We start from the raw sequence: 14,626 nt of genomic DNA, 5'->3' as shown, positions 1-14,626 counted from the left end.
TTCATCCTACAGACCAGCGATGGTCAGACCAGCAGGCTCCGAAGGTTGAAGAACGGTGTCCCGCAAGGCTCCGTCCTCTTACCAATGTTGTTCAACATCTACATTCTCGACCTGCCAGATACAACATCTAGCAAGTATGGCTATGCGGACGACTTGGCCATCATGCTTCGATGCACAACATGGAAGGCGATGGAAGATGGCCTCAACCGAGACATGGGCATTCTGGCAGCCTACCTCCAGAAGTGGCACCTTCAGCTCAGCATGGGCAAAACAGTGTCTGCAGCGTACCACCTCTACAATCGGGAAGCAAGAAGGGAACTGGACGTGCATGTTGGCAACAACCGCCTGGAGTTCCAGCAAGCCCCCAAGTACCTCGGCGTAAGCTTGGACCGGACACTGTCCTACAAGCAACACCTGGATGAAGTGAAGGCCAAAACAACAGCAAGGGTCTCACTCATCCGCCGCCTGGCAGGTTCGACTTGGGGAGCTTCTCCCCAGACCCTACGCATATCCACGCAAGCCCTGGTCCTTCCCGTAGCAGAATACTGCGCCCCTGCCTGGAGCAGAAGTCCACATGTCAACAAGATAGACCCTGTCATCAACAGCGCCCTCCGGATAGTAACTGGTTGTCTGAAACCCACCCCTGTGTCCTACCTGCCTGGAATCGCCCCAGCCAGTCTCCGACGGGACGCGGCTACCCTCGCCCTGGCAAGAAAAGCCCAGAAGCATGACTGGCACATCCTGCACAAAGCCACAACAACACCGGCACCACCATGCAGGCTCAAGTCTCGCCATCCCTACAACAAGGCAGCACAAGAGATGCTACAGTCTATCCCTGAGGACTTGTCCAGAGACGCCTGGCTGGCAGCGTCCTGGAAACAGACGTGGGAGACGGCTGGGCCCTCCCGCATCCAACGATACATCCGGGACCCAGGAGGCGGTGTGAAAGGAGAAGACATGCCACGCCATCTATGGACCTCGTCGAACCGTCTGCGCTCTGCGGTCGGACGCTTTAGGTCATCCATGAAGAAGTGGGTGGGGCCTATCGGACAGTGCGGCATGTGAGTGTGGCGAGCCTGAACAGACTCGTGAGCACATAATCTCCGGCTGCCCCCTATACAGCCCACCCTCAGAAGCTGGCCTTTTCGACTTAGGACCGGAGACGAGGGCGTGGCTGCACGACACTGAGTTGGCCATCTGATGATATACAAAAGAAGAAGAAGAAGGTAGGCTGATCTGTATTTACAGTATGAACTCTCTTGCACGATGCATAAAGACACAAAAAAACTGTAGAAATAAACATAAATCTTATCTTATCGCTTATTATCACTTATCTTACCCTAACCCTAACCCTTATCTTCTCTAATTCTAGTTTTCATGCTTTACCTGTAGGTTTACTACACATTTTCCACTGTTATGATGCGCTTATCCGACTCAATGTGACACGCTCCTGTTGTTTGTCCTCCCCGACTGAAAGAAAATGAAGTAAGCACCTGAACTTAGGATTCGCATGGAGAGAGAAGTGCACAAATCATGATTAAGTGCGCACGATGTGACTTAGGATTCCCCCCTTGAATAACTAATAAGACTGTCACACAGGAGGTAGGCTATGAAGGCTAACCCTAACCCATCCAAACCCATCTTACATCTGTCAGGGCTGAGAACAATAGAACAGGTCGCTGTGCGTAGACCGCATAGAGGAGAAAATAGAAACAGGAAGCATACAGGAAAACCCCTGTATCCTACAGATACCAGGGCAGTTACAATGAGCCACTTTTAACAACCTTAAGTTGACTCTGACCCGTAATCCCAAATCAACCCCAATCGCCAATTTGAGAGGATCGGATAGGTCTACGCAAGATGGTGAAAATTCGAGCCGCAGGGCAATTTGGAGACATTGCAGATAATGGACGATGGTTCCCTTTCATCTTCACACACTCAGAGAACAGTCATGAGACTCATGACGGAAACATGATCATATGAGACTCATTTGCATTTGAATGCATTTTAACAGCCTGGTGGTCCACTTTCGTCTACAATCCCATGGTCAGAATGGTTTAAACGCCATTCAGCTGACACTTTTATCGAAAGAAACATATACATTGCAGTGAGTGCATACCTTTTTCAGTATACATGGTCTCAGTAGGAATCGAACCCACCTAATTGTTATCGCCATGCTCTGCCAACTGAATGGACTACACTTAATGGCAGCGGTTAGTGGCAGTGGTCAAAACTGAAACATGACCATAGAGCAGACTCTGAAACAGGACCACAGGGATAGAGTTACCCTGTCTGCCCTACAAACCGCCCAGTAAACCGGTCAAAGGGTGCACTTAACAACATTAGCATGAACCTCTGACTGGTAGTGACCCACTGAACTAGGTTCCAGGGATGCTTATGCCAGCAAAATACTGGGTAACAGTGACATACAGTATATGAGATGTTTATGAATGTTACAACTCAGTTTCTCTACTGCTAATGACATGTAACTGGATCTAACAGCTCTATGACACATGCATCTGTTGAGGAGGATGAGGAGTCGGTGTTTGGGGGCCCGAATAGTGGAAAGGTACAGTAACTAGCCGCATTAGTGTCCCTCTCAGAGCTTCAAAGCTGTAACGTGTTGGTGTGTGCAGTGTACCTAGGTACGGTGCAGGACTTCAAAGACTCTTTTGTTTGCACTGCAATGAGCAGGCTGAATTTGCACAAATGATTGCACTAAGCACTTTCTGCACTCAGCAATTTGCTTGTCCTTTGTCTTCACATAAAATAATCTTGCACTGTACTTTACTGTATTGTAATTGTCCTGTCTGGTATGTTGTCTTTCATGTTGTATTCGTGAGTAATTGAATGTGTTTTCAAGACTTGGCTGCAACCAAATTTCCCCTAGAGGGATAATAAATTTGACATGACAGTTTGAAGTCATTTCAATGACTGACTGGGAGTATGTCATCACCATCATCGTCGTCAATGTCATTTATACTATACAGTATACAGTATCCCACTAAAAAATATTTATTGCATCAAGGCTGATTTTTTTCAGTTCATAGTCACCCTTGTAACAGTTAACACATTATTCACACATTTCATATACAAACAAAAGTATCTCACCTCTGAACATAGACACATTGCCATTTTATATCACAGCACGTTTGACGGTTACAACCAAAAAGACCCATCAAAAAACATCGGAAGGAACATATAAGGATAACTGAACCTTTTAAGATGACTCAGACTTATGAAATAGTGAGACGTGTTGATATACAAGAATATCAACCAATGGTCCAACCGATATCAAACCAGGATGCTGTAAACAATAGCAACGTGCAAGAACGTCACACTGTGATGCCGTGTGAGATATTCTCGTCTGACTTAAGTTAGCAGTAGCATTTCTATACAGTATGTCAATTGTAAGCTACTGAGATTATCACAGTATGTTACAGTTTGGAAGACTATGTATATACACACTGTGATGCTGTGTGAGATATTTTTGTCGGTTAGACTCACCTGCAATTGTAAACGACGGACACGGTGTCCGTCTGACTTAAGTTAGCAGTAGCATTTCTATACAGTATATCAATTGTAAGCTACTGAGAGTATCACAGTATGTTAACGTTTGGAAGACTATGTACTGTATATACAATTGGATTGAGATGGAACAGCAGATAGGTAAGTGCCTTTAAAGTGGTTAACAAAAATAATAACTGCTATATCATTACTCAAAGCCAGTAAAAACTGTACAATACTGTAGATTGTATCTGCTAAGAAAACATCAGTGCTCTGTTTATAGCTTAGTATTAACCATTACACATCTACTGGCATGTCAAATATACACATGCCCTTCAATGCTAATAAGCTATTATAACATCCTAAAGGCTGCTGTACTGTATGCTCTTCTATGGGAAGATAAACCCAAAGATGCTAAATAGGAATGACCAGGAACCTCCTCCGAATATCCTCAGATTCTGGATCCTTGAAATATTACTTTTATAGGACATTTCAAAACGGGTACATTTTCATGGGAATTAATGGGGTTATTTGTTATTTGCATACCAACTGTTCTCTCACTCATCCTTTTATTGTACTTAAAATTCTACTTAAAATTGTGAGATACTCGCTTTGTATTTAGGTTACAAATGTCCACAAATTTCACGAGGGAATGTTTTCTGCCTGTTTGTTGCTATGAGGCAATGTGTCCTGGGGGAAGGTTCGGTGACCATGCTTCTACCTTGCCTGATACCTGATACCTGAAGACTTGCATTAGCTCCCTGAGGTAATGCCTAGCCTTTAGTTTAGCAGGTTCATACAGTCTTCTGGTAACTGATCAAACGATTGAGTCATGGAATCACCTCTGCTACACATTGTTAATGAGTGTCAATGCAATGCAATGTCCTTTACAATTAAGTTCTCATTTGTTGCTCTTCAACTCAAATCGGCTGTACACATGCTTGGACTTCATCTTGTTGTAGTTGTTCATTAGATCCAGCTTGCTGTGGCCCAAAGTCATGCGCTTCTGGTCTTGCCGGTTCATCACTAGGGCCGGGGGTGGTGGCGGGGGGCTCTGCTTGCTCTCCGGCTCTGTTTCGGACAAGTCTGGCCCTCCCCATGCTGTGCCGGTGCTGTCGGGAGGGGACCTCTCGGGAGGGGACCTCCTGAAGATGTAAGAGTCCTTCTCCTTGGTTGGGGGAAGGAAGAGGTCGGTGAGCTTGTTGATGAAGGGGTTTGAGGGAGTCCTCTGTTTGGGTGTTAGTTTGTTCTCCGCCACAGGAGACGGCTGTTGTGGCTGCGGCAGCTTGGAGCTGCTGCTGTGGTAGGAGGTAGGTTTGTGGTCGTACAGACCTAGAGCTTGGAATTTGGAAGTGGTCCCGCCCACGGCGGGCCGGAGGAAGTCCATGGGGTTGGACTTGGTCCACTCTATCCCGATCGATTGGCCGATCCCAGAGGCGGGGAGTTCGCAAGCAGGGCTATGATTGATTCCGTTGGGGGAGGCCCTAGTTCCAGGGGAGGTCTGATTCAGAGTCTGCCCCCCTGCTGCTCCTCCTCCTCCTCCTCCTCCTCTTCCTCTTCTCTCTGGGCTCACCGGAGAGATACTCCGCTCCTTCTTGTCAAGACCTTGAGTGACCTTGTAAACAGTGGAGTTCATTCCGGGCGCCGCTTTGACGCTGGACATGCTGCTGCTCGATTGGCTGCTGGAGTTTTCGGAACACACTCTATCCCTCTCCCGCAGCCTATCGGTCAGGAAGTCCATACTTCCCACTCCCATGTTGGCTGACGTCATAGCGGGGTAGGGGTAGTAGGGCATGCCCTCCTCATCAGGGTTGTTGAAGCAGTCGATGACCTCGGAGTCGGCATACAGGCAGCGGAACTCCCGGTCAAAGCTGTCGGTGATGGATCCAGAGAAGTGCATCACCATGTTGCTGTGGACCTGCGCCGAGAGCCAGGTGAAACTAGAGGAAACGGAATGGCAAAAATGACCAAGTAATCAGGCCCTGGAGAAATGCACTGGAATAAAACAAATGACTATCTCCCCCAAACCAACCACACTACAGAAATAATATATATTATATGACTACATGCACACTATCTGATTACTTGAACACTACCTGACTACTTGACCACTTGTACTGTATCATATTGCATTTAATCTTATTGTACTTTGCACAGCATTTTGCACTATTGATTCCACTGGAGTACGACTGGTTCTGCTGTAGTACGACCACCATCACTTTATCACTTTATTATAATCACTTACTTTACTCTAGTTATTAGATTATTAGATTACTAGTAGATTTCACAATTTCTTACTAATAACAGTAAAAATACAGACAGTTACTGTAGGCAACTACAAATGACTTGCTTCCTTCTGGCTATTTGAGTTGCAGCACTGTGTGCACATACCTCGTCACATACTAACCAACTGTATAATATTCACAAAACGTCCTGGCCAAATAGTAATTCGCTCTGGTATAACAGCAACGTCGCTTATCTTTCCCTCAGCTTAAGGGCTAGAGACAGCAGTAGGAGAATTGGAAAACTACAGTTTGTTTGAATGCAATTTGAATAACCAGAAGAACAGCTTCCAACGGCTTGTATGTAAGTAACCCTCTCCGTCATGACGTAAGAGAACAGTAAAGTGCCTTCTGAATGCCAGGTTCATTGTTTTAGGGTCGGTCATAAGGAAGTGCTTGAAAGTAAACTAACCAATTTCCTGTTAATAAACTATTAACAACTGGATTGGTTTCTAAAGAAAGCTGAGAAGATCAAGTAGGATTGTTGGGTATTTGACACATTTTATCTGTGTTTTAAGATAACGGTAGCATAAAGCCTCAGATCAACTATTGTAAATGCTTTGAACTTATTAATGACTAAGACCTTGGCAGGAACATACATAGCCGTGTCACCAGCAACACTTCTAAGCCGTCCTACATACCTGCGCTCCCTACCCAGTAACCACGCCTCATCACCTGAGCTAGCAGCTGACTCTCTAAACTTCTCTTTGTACCTGGAGATGCACAGAAACACAGAACTGGAATGGCATGATTCATTGACTGACTTGTTGTTAACCATGCCTTCAGACAGTGTCACATACAGAGTATTCACCCCACCGGACGTGTTCCACATAATGCGTTGTGTTGCAACCTGACTTTAAAATAGATTTAATTGAGATGTTGTTTTTTGTAGGATCCCTGCTTTGAATAGATAGGATCAGGATCACTGATCATCAGCGAATGGAGACGACAACACAACAAAAATGCTACCCTTCAGGTTCCAGCCAATATGGATCAAATAAGACACCAATATTATATTTATCGGTAGATATAGATCTCTGTGGCTTTAGAACCCAATTCACAGCACTGAAGGTTCTACAGAGAACTGCATTGGTCAAATGATGAACTTACAAAGCCTTAAAGAGGAACTTGCCAGAAGTATTTCTATATCCAGTCTAAAATGAGTGATTTGTCAATACTGTGACATTAGACTACTCCCTCGAGCATTTCCAAAGGGGGCATTTAGTGACTACAATGGCAATGCCCCTGCAATCAATCCAAGACATGAACACAGAGACTGGAAGGTGGCTCTGCCCCTTTAATGTTTGGTACCAGAAGCACATATCCTCGGGGCCAATAACATGATGTGGCCTTAACCGGTGTCAGTCAAGCCTGACCATACACAGTGCTCTGCGTAAGTAATGGGACAGTGCTTAAACAATTACTATGAGGTTAAGGTATAGATTCTCAGCTTTTATTTGATGACATTAATGTCCATATTGATTACATCATAGACCCCTATTTCAGGGCACCAAAGGTAATGGGACTAAGGCTGCCACGATTAGTCGACTAGTCACGACGACGTCGACTACCAAAATCGCCGCCGACATATTTGGTAATCGCCGTAGTCGCATGTTTTTTTGGAGCTGAAATAAGCTTTTTTTATTTTTATTTTTTTATTTTTTGCCTAGCACCAGGGGAGCCCCCCCTCCCAAATGTCGTTGTTTGGTACCTGTACTATATCAATGACAATAAAGACCATTCATTTCATTCGATAAGCATTCGTTTTTCTTCCCTGAAGCTGCCACTGGCTAGCGTCTCCCAGTGTCTTTGATGTACATGCGCAGTGTCGGTCATCCGGGGCACACGTGACTTCCCCGGAAAAACAAACAGAGAAATGTCTTCCTGTCCTCGTACCTCTAAAGTGTGGGAGCATTTCAACCACAACGTTGAAAAAAAGAATGTAAAATGTAAAATTTGCAAAGCTGAACTCGCTTATCATGGCAGCACGTCTATGATGCGCGAGCATCTAAAAAGGAAGCACGTTGTGGCAGATGACGAGGAAGACGATGGCTCGTCTCGGTAAGCTAGTTAGCTTGTTATTGGCTAACGATATCGTTACGTTAAAAGCCTTCTTACATTATTTTACGTTGTCATCAAAGCGATACTTATCAAATAGCTAAAAATGTTGTCTTAACGTTACAGTGCTAAGAAGGCGCGTTCTACTATGAGATGAGTGAAGCAAAGCAAAACTTTTGTACTCTGTACAAGTATTTATTTTTGTTTTTGTATTCTTTTGGTTGCCTAGTGCCTAGCCTACCTCATTTTACTCAGCAGTTTGCACCCTCTACTACTCTTTACATTACATTACATGCAAGTGATGCCAGAAATAAATCTGCAAAGTTCATTAAAATATCTATTTTTGAGTGAACAATCATTTTAATTGTCTTTATTTTTAGTTAGCACATGCCTACAACAACAACTAACAACTTCAAGCTGATTTAGAAGATGATAGCTAAATAAGAGCGATTGAGTAATTGTGCGATAAGCTGTAATTTATGATCCGATTAGTCGACTAATCGTTAAAATAATCGGTGACTAGTCGACTATGAAAATAATCGTTTGTGGCAGCCCTAAATGGGACAGATTCATATAATGTGCAAAATAAGCACTCATGTTTAGTCTTTGGTCGACAATCCTTTGCATGCAATAACTGCCTTTGTCCGTGACCCATTGACCCCACCAGACGCCGGGCATCGTCTCTGGTGATGCTCTGCCAGGCCTGTACTGCAGCCACTTCAGTTGAGGTCTGTTTGCCTAAAGTCTTATCATCAGGAAATTAAATCCATGTTCAATTGGATTTAAATTTGAATATTGACTTGGTCAGTCAAGAACTTTCCACTTTTTGGCCCTGATTAAAACGCCAAAGTTACTCTGACAGTATGTTCTGGGGCATTGTCCTACTGCAAAAGAATTTGGAGGCATTTGCTTATATTTAAGCAGACAGGATGTTTCTTTACACTTCAGAATACATTCTGCTGCTATGTCACGTCACTAGTTACGTCATCACTTAAGACTAGTTAGCCAGTTCTAGTGGCAGCTACTGTATACATGCACAAACCAAAACACCCCTTCCACCTCCCTGTGTTACAGATGAGCTGATATGCTGTAAATGTTGGGATCTTTTGTTTTCTCCAAACTTTCCACTTGAAATCCCCCTGGTACATGATAATATTAATCTTGATCTGCACAGACAGATAAGGATAAATGGTTTCCACAAAAGTCCTAGGGCCGGCCCTGACTATTATCCTTATTATTATTATATAATTATTATTATCCTTGCATTAAGATTGACTCAGTTCAACTGATTGAATGATTTGCATTGCATTTGCATTGCATTTGGGTCTGAATACTTATGTAGGAGGTATTTCTGTCTTTCAATTTCAATACATTTACTGAAATTTCATAAAACGTGTTTTCGCTTTGTCTTTATTCTGTGTGGATTGATGGCTTAATTAATTGAATTGAATTGATAAATAATTTTAAATTTACTCCATTTTAAATGGAGTCGAAAACAAAATGTGGAAAAAGTGAAGGGGTGTGAATACTTTCCGAAGGCACTGTATGGTAACTGGTATTTTCCAAGGACGCTGGTAAACTACTATTACTCATCTGAATGATCCAGCAATGACTCACCTGTATGATCCAGCGATGACTTCCTCACAGTCAATAAGCATAAACTTTTCCTGGACTTGCCCTGTGAACTTCTTCCCATTTTTAGTGCAGTAAGTATCGCCACACACACTACGGATTCTCATGTTCTGAAAAGGCAGAGAAAGTTGATCAAAGGTCAGTTTTAACTTGTGTGGTTTTTCATACTCTCAACACTTAGCATGACAGTAGTAGACCTATGAGAATGCACACATAATATACACGCAGTGCATTGGATTGTATTCAGTAACATGACCCCTTCCCACCATGCTACTTACACCCAGGTGAGAGTTCTGGATGTCCAGGGCAACACACATGTCAATAAAGTAGTTGAGATTCTTCTCATCCAGGAGGACGTAAACAGGAATCTTGCGTTTGTCCGCGGCCTCAATCAGATCGCACAACAGATCGACGTCCGTGAACAGGTCCATGACCAACGCAATCACCTGCATGCAGAAAAACAAGTTCTGATTAAAACTAACACTTACAAAAAACATTTTCCAACAGTGAATGCTTTTTCAGATAGGCCTACACCTCACTTGAGGCATCTTCTTATAATCTGTATCGTCTCATGTGTGACACATTCTAATGGTTTGGTCCTCATATCGGGATCTGATGTAATGATCAGACTTCTCTTTCAAAACATTTGAATACATTTCCGCGCTGTTGAAAATCAATGACACATCGCTAGTCAACGAACACAGCATGTTTTGTGAGCCTGCTAACAATGTAAAGTAGTGTTATAGTTAACTAGGTAGCAGTGGGGATTACTCACCGAATCCATTGCGTTGCAGTATTTTAGCTTGACTCGCGAGTTTGTGTTGTGATTATCAACAACGTTGAAACGTAGTTCCGTGTTGTGCTAACCACAACACCAAGAGAGTTAACTCACTTGGTGGAGCTGCTAACGGACCTTATACAGGTTCGTTACACTATCCCCACCGTTCGGGAGAGCGTGCCCTCACGCTTCACTATACCAAGTCCCTCACGTGGACACGGCTCTCCGATGGCCTTTCTCCCATCCCACTTCTGACACCAATGTAGCGAACGGGAACCGGAAGTGTAACTCGCCCCATGCGGGAGTCGAGCCCCTCTCCCGCATAACCGCCGGCCGCGCTAACCACAACACCTAGTGTACAACTCCACCAAGTGAGTTAACTCTCTTGGTGTTGTGGTTAGCGCGGCCGGCGGTTGTGCGGGAGATCGGGGTTCGACTCTCTCATGGGGCAAGTTACACTTCCGGTTCCCGTTCGCTACAATATATTCACCCCATACTTTAATTTTGGGAAATGTATTTGGGATTGCATGGCTGTATGAATGTCATTCTGGGGGAAAGAAGATGGGCTACGTACTTTGTTAAAATACTGTTTCAGTATTTTAACATTGATCATCAGCCCGACAAACGTCACAGCATATACGACATCCCCCTCGCACGTCCACAGAAGGACAGAACAGCGTGACATGATGTGAAGTTAACATGCAATCTTGCAATCTTATTGCGGTGAATATGTGCAATTTCTAGCATTATGTGACCTTGCATAATCATGCACCATTTAGCTGATTTATGCATTGAATTATGCGATTGCAGAATCACATCTGGGGACCTCATGGTAAACTCACTCCTCAAGTTGAAATACCCCAGATCTGCACGGCTGCACTGTTGAATTGCTAGCGTTCCTGTGGCGTAGCTACTTAGGCCTAACACTGGGTATTTCAGTGAGACGCGTGTGTTGGCAATACATAGGACACTGGTTCGAGACTCATCATGTGAGCAAGCAAACGCTTGCAGCAGCGTGACACTTGTTAGTAGTGTGAACAGGCCCTATGGTAGTTAGCAAGCTAACTTGGTCAACATTGCATGTCACCGTTTACCCAGGAAAATTACCATAGCAACAACTCCTGATGCTATAACCCGCCCTGAGGCAGGCTATGGAGCTATGTCAGAGACGCACCCTGCTCATTAAAAATAGTTTAACTTTTAGCATGCCTCAGGAGGAGCCTTGCTTTGTTGCAGCCAGGGAAGGTGCAGTGTGAATTCCCACATATCCCCTTAAGTGCTTTCTGGATCATGATTTAATTAGTCATAAGGAATTCAAATACACCATGGCCTAGGTTCCCCAATGTTGTCAGACTACCATATGATCTTAATTTAATATTTTATTCAACAGGGTTCCCACACCTTCTAAAACATCAAATTCAAGCACTTTTCAAGGACTTTCAAGACTCAATTCCCTCAAATTCAAGGACCCAACACGGAATAGTTTGAGACAGATCTAGATGATAATTTATATAATAGGAACTATTTGCTCACAGACAACAATTAAAAAGAGAGGCTTTTGAATGTAGCGGCTTGAACATGACTAGATGGTCTCTATAATTACGTTTTTTTTTTTTGCATATATATATATAGGTTTTTTTAGAGAGAGAGAGGGGAATTCAAGCACTTTCAATGTCTTTCCCATGTCTATTTTCAAAAACTTTCAAGGCCTTTTTTTCTCAAATTCACAAACTTTCAAGGATTTCAAGGACCCGTGGGAACCCAGTCATTTTTATTAATCAAGCTGTCATGAATGTAACCTAAATAAAAATAAAAATACATAAATCGATCATATTGTTGATTTTCTGCTTATCTAAACAACATTACATGTCAAAGACCCTTTACTTCCTTGTCAACAAATGTAGGTCAATGATTATGATATGATAATGATAATGACTGACTAGCCATACTGCTTTTGCAGCCAAACAGATTAAGATTCAACCATGGGCATGTTTAAACCTGACATCAAAGCTGTTGGTAAGGAAATAACATAAGCCTGCACTACACTGCAATGCTTATGGTAAGGTAATAAAAACAATAAACAATAAAGTCGCCTTTATTATAGGTAATATAATAAAAACAATAAAAACAAGTAGCCTATGCCTGTGTTGCAGCCTTAAATGATAGTTCTCATGCCAAACGGTATGAATAATATAAGATAATAGAATTCTGTGTTATTTATTTGATAAGAGGAGGTATGTATGGTAGATATTATATTAGATAAGAGGTATGTATGGTAGATAGATATTATACTGTATTAGAGATTAACATTTTAGCGAAATATTATTATTTGACTGTATTCAAATCAACTTTCTTACCTTTTTGGCTTTGTTTATTAACGACCGGATGAGGTCTTTCACATTGTGAGACTTGTCTCTTTGGAAATAGATCTGTGTCTCCGAGGGTCCGTAGCGAGGGGGGTGTTCGGGCCAGCCCAGCTCCAGGACGGGGGGCTCCTCGTCGGACATCATGGGGAAGTAGGTCCCCGAGGTGAGCTCCGACACGGTGTCGATCGCCCCGTAGTCCCGGTCGGTGCCGTTCAGACTGTCCGTGCTGCTGCAATCATCACCGGCTTTAGTTGTATTCTCACCGATGTAGCGAATCTCGAGTTGCGAGAGAAAGTTCAACTCCCTCTCCTCCGTCAGGACCCGTCTGTACTCCTTCTCGCCGGACTCCAGCAGCGCGTCTGTGGCCAGCCGGGCCGCCTCGTTGTGGCTGAGCTCCAGCGTGGAGCCCTTTCTCCACGGGTTCTTGACCTCCTCCAGCCGGGTGGCGAGCTTACCCAGAGCCTTACGCCCGGAGCTCTGCGTGGGCCTGAGCGCGTCGAAACTGGTCATTGTCTGATTGTGCCTTAAACAGCACAACGATCACAGATGGCACACAATGTCCTTGGCTTTACTACGAAACTTTAATACTATATTAATACCCCAAAGTATTCCCAAAGTCGTTTATTCCTGAAATGGTCCAAGCTCAAAATGGAGCAGACGTCTCTACTTCCCGATCCTGACAGCAGGCTGTGTTCCCCGGGGGCTTGAGGTGTTGTTGGTAGGTAGACCGCCTCTCATCTGTTACCTGGCGCAGGTCTGTCTCCAACGTGGACTAGCTCCACCCTCCCTGACATGGTGGAAATACAAACCTGTCTGTCCCCACTGCCTCTACACTCAGGGGTGGGCAATATTTTTTTTCCCAGGGGGCCAAATGAGCAACTGAAAATATTTGTGAGAATAAATGGGCTTCAAAATAAAAGCAATGCGGTTTTAGTCCACCCATAAGATAATTAGAAAATTATTAAAAATATTATTATTATTCTTTTTTAAATGTTTTATTATCATGCGATCTTTCGCGGGCCGGACAGAATCAGAATCGTTGTACGGCTGACGTGACACGGTACTCCTCAATTCGGCTGATGACCTCAGATTCCGCACCCCTCCTCCTGTCAAGCGCTATGAAGTCATTAAGGTATAATTAGAACTCATATGAGTTGTATTGTAGCCCATATGGCAATAGAGAATCTAAAATCTAAAACAATCCAAACCAAATTGTAATGGTCATTTACCCAATATAAAAGATGCAATGTAATGAAATGATTTAGGGTAAGCATGCAACTCCTCCACAAAGCGTCAATCAGACATTAACAATTAACAGTGCATATGCCATAATACAAAAGGAAGAAAAACAATAACAATAGCAAATATAGCCTTATATCTTTATCAATTACGGTTGCAGGGGTCAACCTCAAATTTGCTACACATCTCTTTTATGGCACTGTCTCACACACTCACATTATTTTGAGACCGATTAGACTAACAATGACTGCTCTATTTGACATGATATGTCATCATTTATGGTGCATATTAATTTGCATGTAGCTGTGAACTTGTGTTTCGCAAACTTTGCAGGAACTGGTACAACAAGCATACTACGTAGCCAGTACTGATGACGTATCAGGGTCTTGTAGGGTTATCCCATTTCGTTGGGGAAGATTGCAACCGCCACCCCTTATAACTCTGTTACGAGGGGCAAGCCGAAAACAAGTGGCACTCTAAACATAAGAAATGGGATTGGGCCTAACTGTGTGAGTTCCTGTGCGTGTGAGGCTGAGACGCGCCTGACATGAACTCCTAATGGTGCGTTACAAAACCTGTTCTTGTTAACACATTTAATGTCTTAATATTGACTATATATACAGACTGGCTGGTCATCATCATCCCCATCACATAGATACTACCGGCTCTGTCTGTGACAAATAGACCATAATGAAACCGATCATCTTTTTAACTGAGTTTAGAGAATCTTTCGAGGATTAAACAAATATAAAATACAATGTGAG

The 14,626-nt window shown here is 43.4% G+C and overlaps 2 protein-coding genes across 4 annotated transcripts in view; both read right to left on the bottom strand.

The window, feature by feature from the left end:
• mmp24 (matrix metallopeptidase 24) overlaps positions 1-14,626 on the bottom strand; it is a gene marked incomplete at both ends in the record, with an annotated part of 367,122 nt that overhangs the window by 53,464 nt on the left and 299,032 nt on the right. The window lies entirely within an intron of this gene.
• On the bottom strand, positions 4,409-13,133 carry fam83c (family with sequence similarity 83 member C; the record flags this gene model as incomplete). Its single annotated transcript, XM_080547881.1, has 4 exons — positions 4,409-5,447; positions 9,465-9,589; positions 9,758-9,925; positions 12,615-13,133. 4 exons carry the CDS (start codon positions 13,131-13,133, stop codon positions 4,409-4,411), a joined length of 1,851 nt encoding a protein of 616 aa, XP_080404007.1.

This window comes from Nansenia antarctica (assembly GCF_963989245.1).
Source record: "Nansenia antarctica genome assembly, chromosome: 18".
Lineage (NCBI taxonomy): Eukaryota > Metazoa > Chordata > Actinopteri > Argentiniformes > Microstomatidae > Nansenia > Nansenia antarctica.
This window is presented reverse-complemented; position numbering and strand designations above follow the sequence as displayed.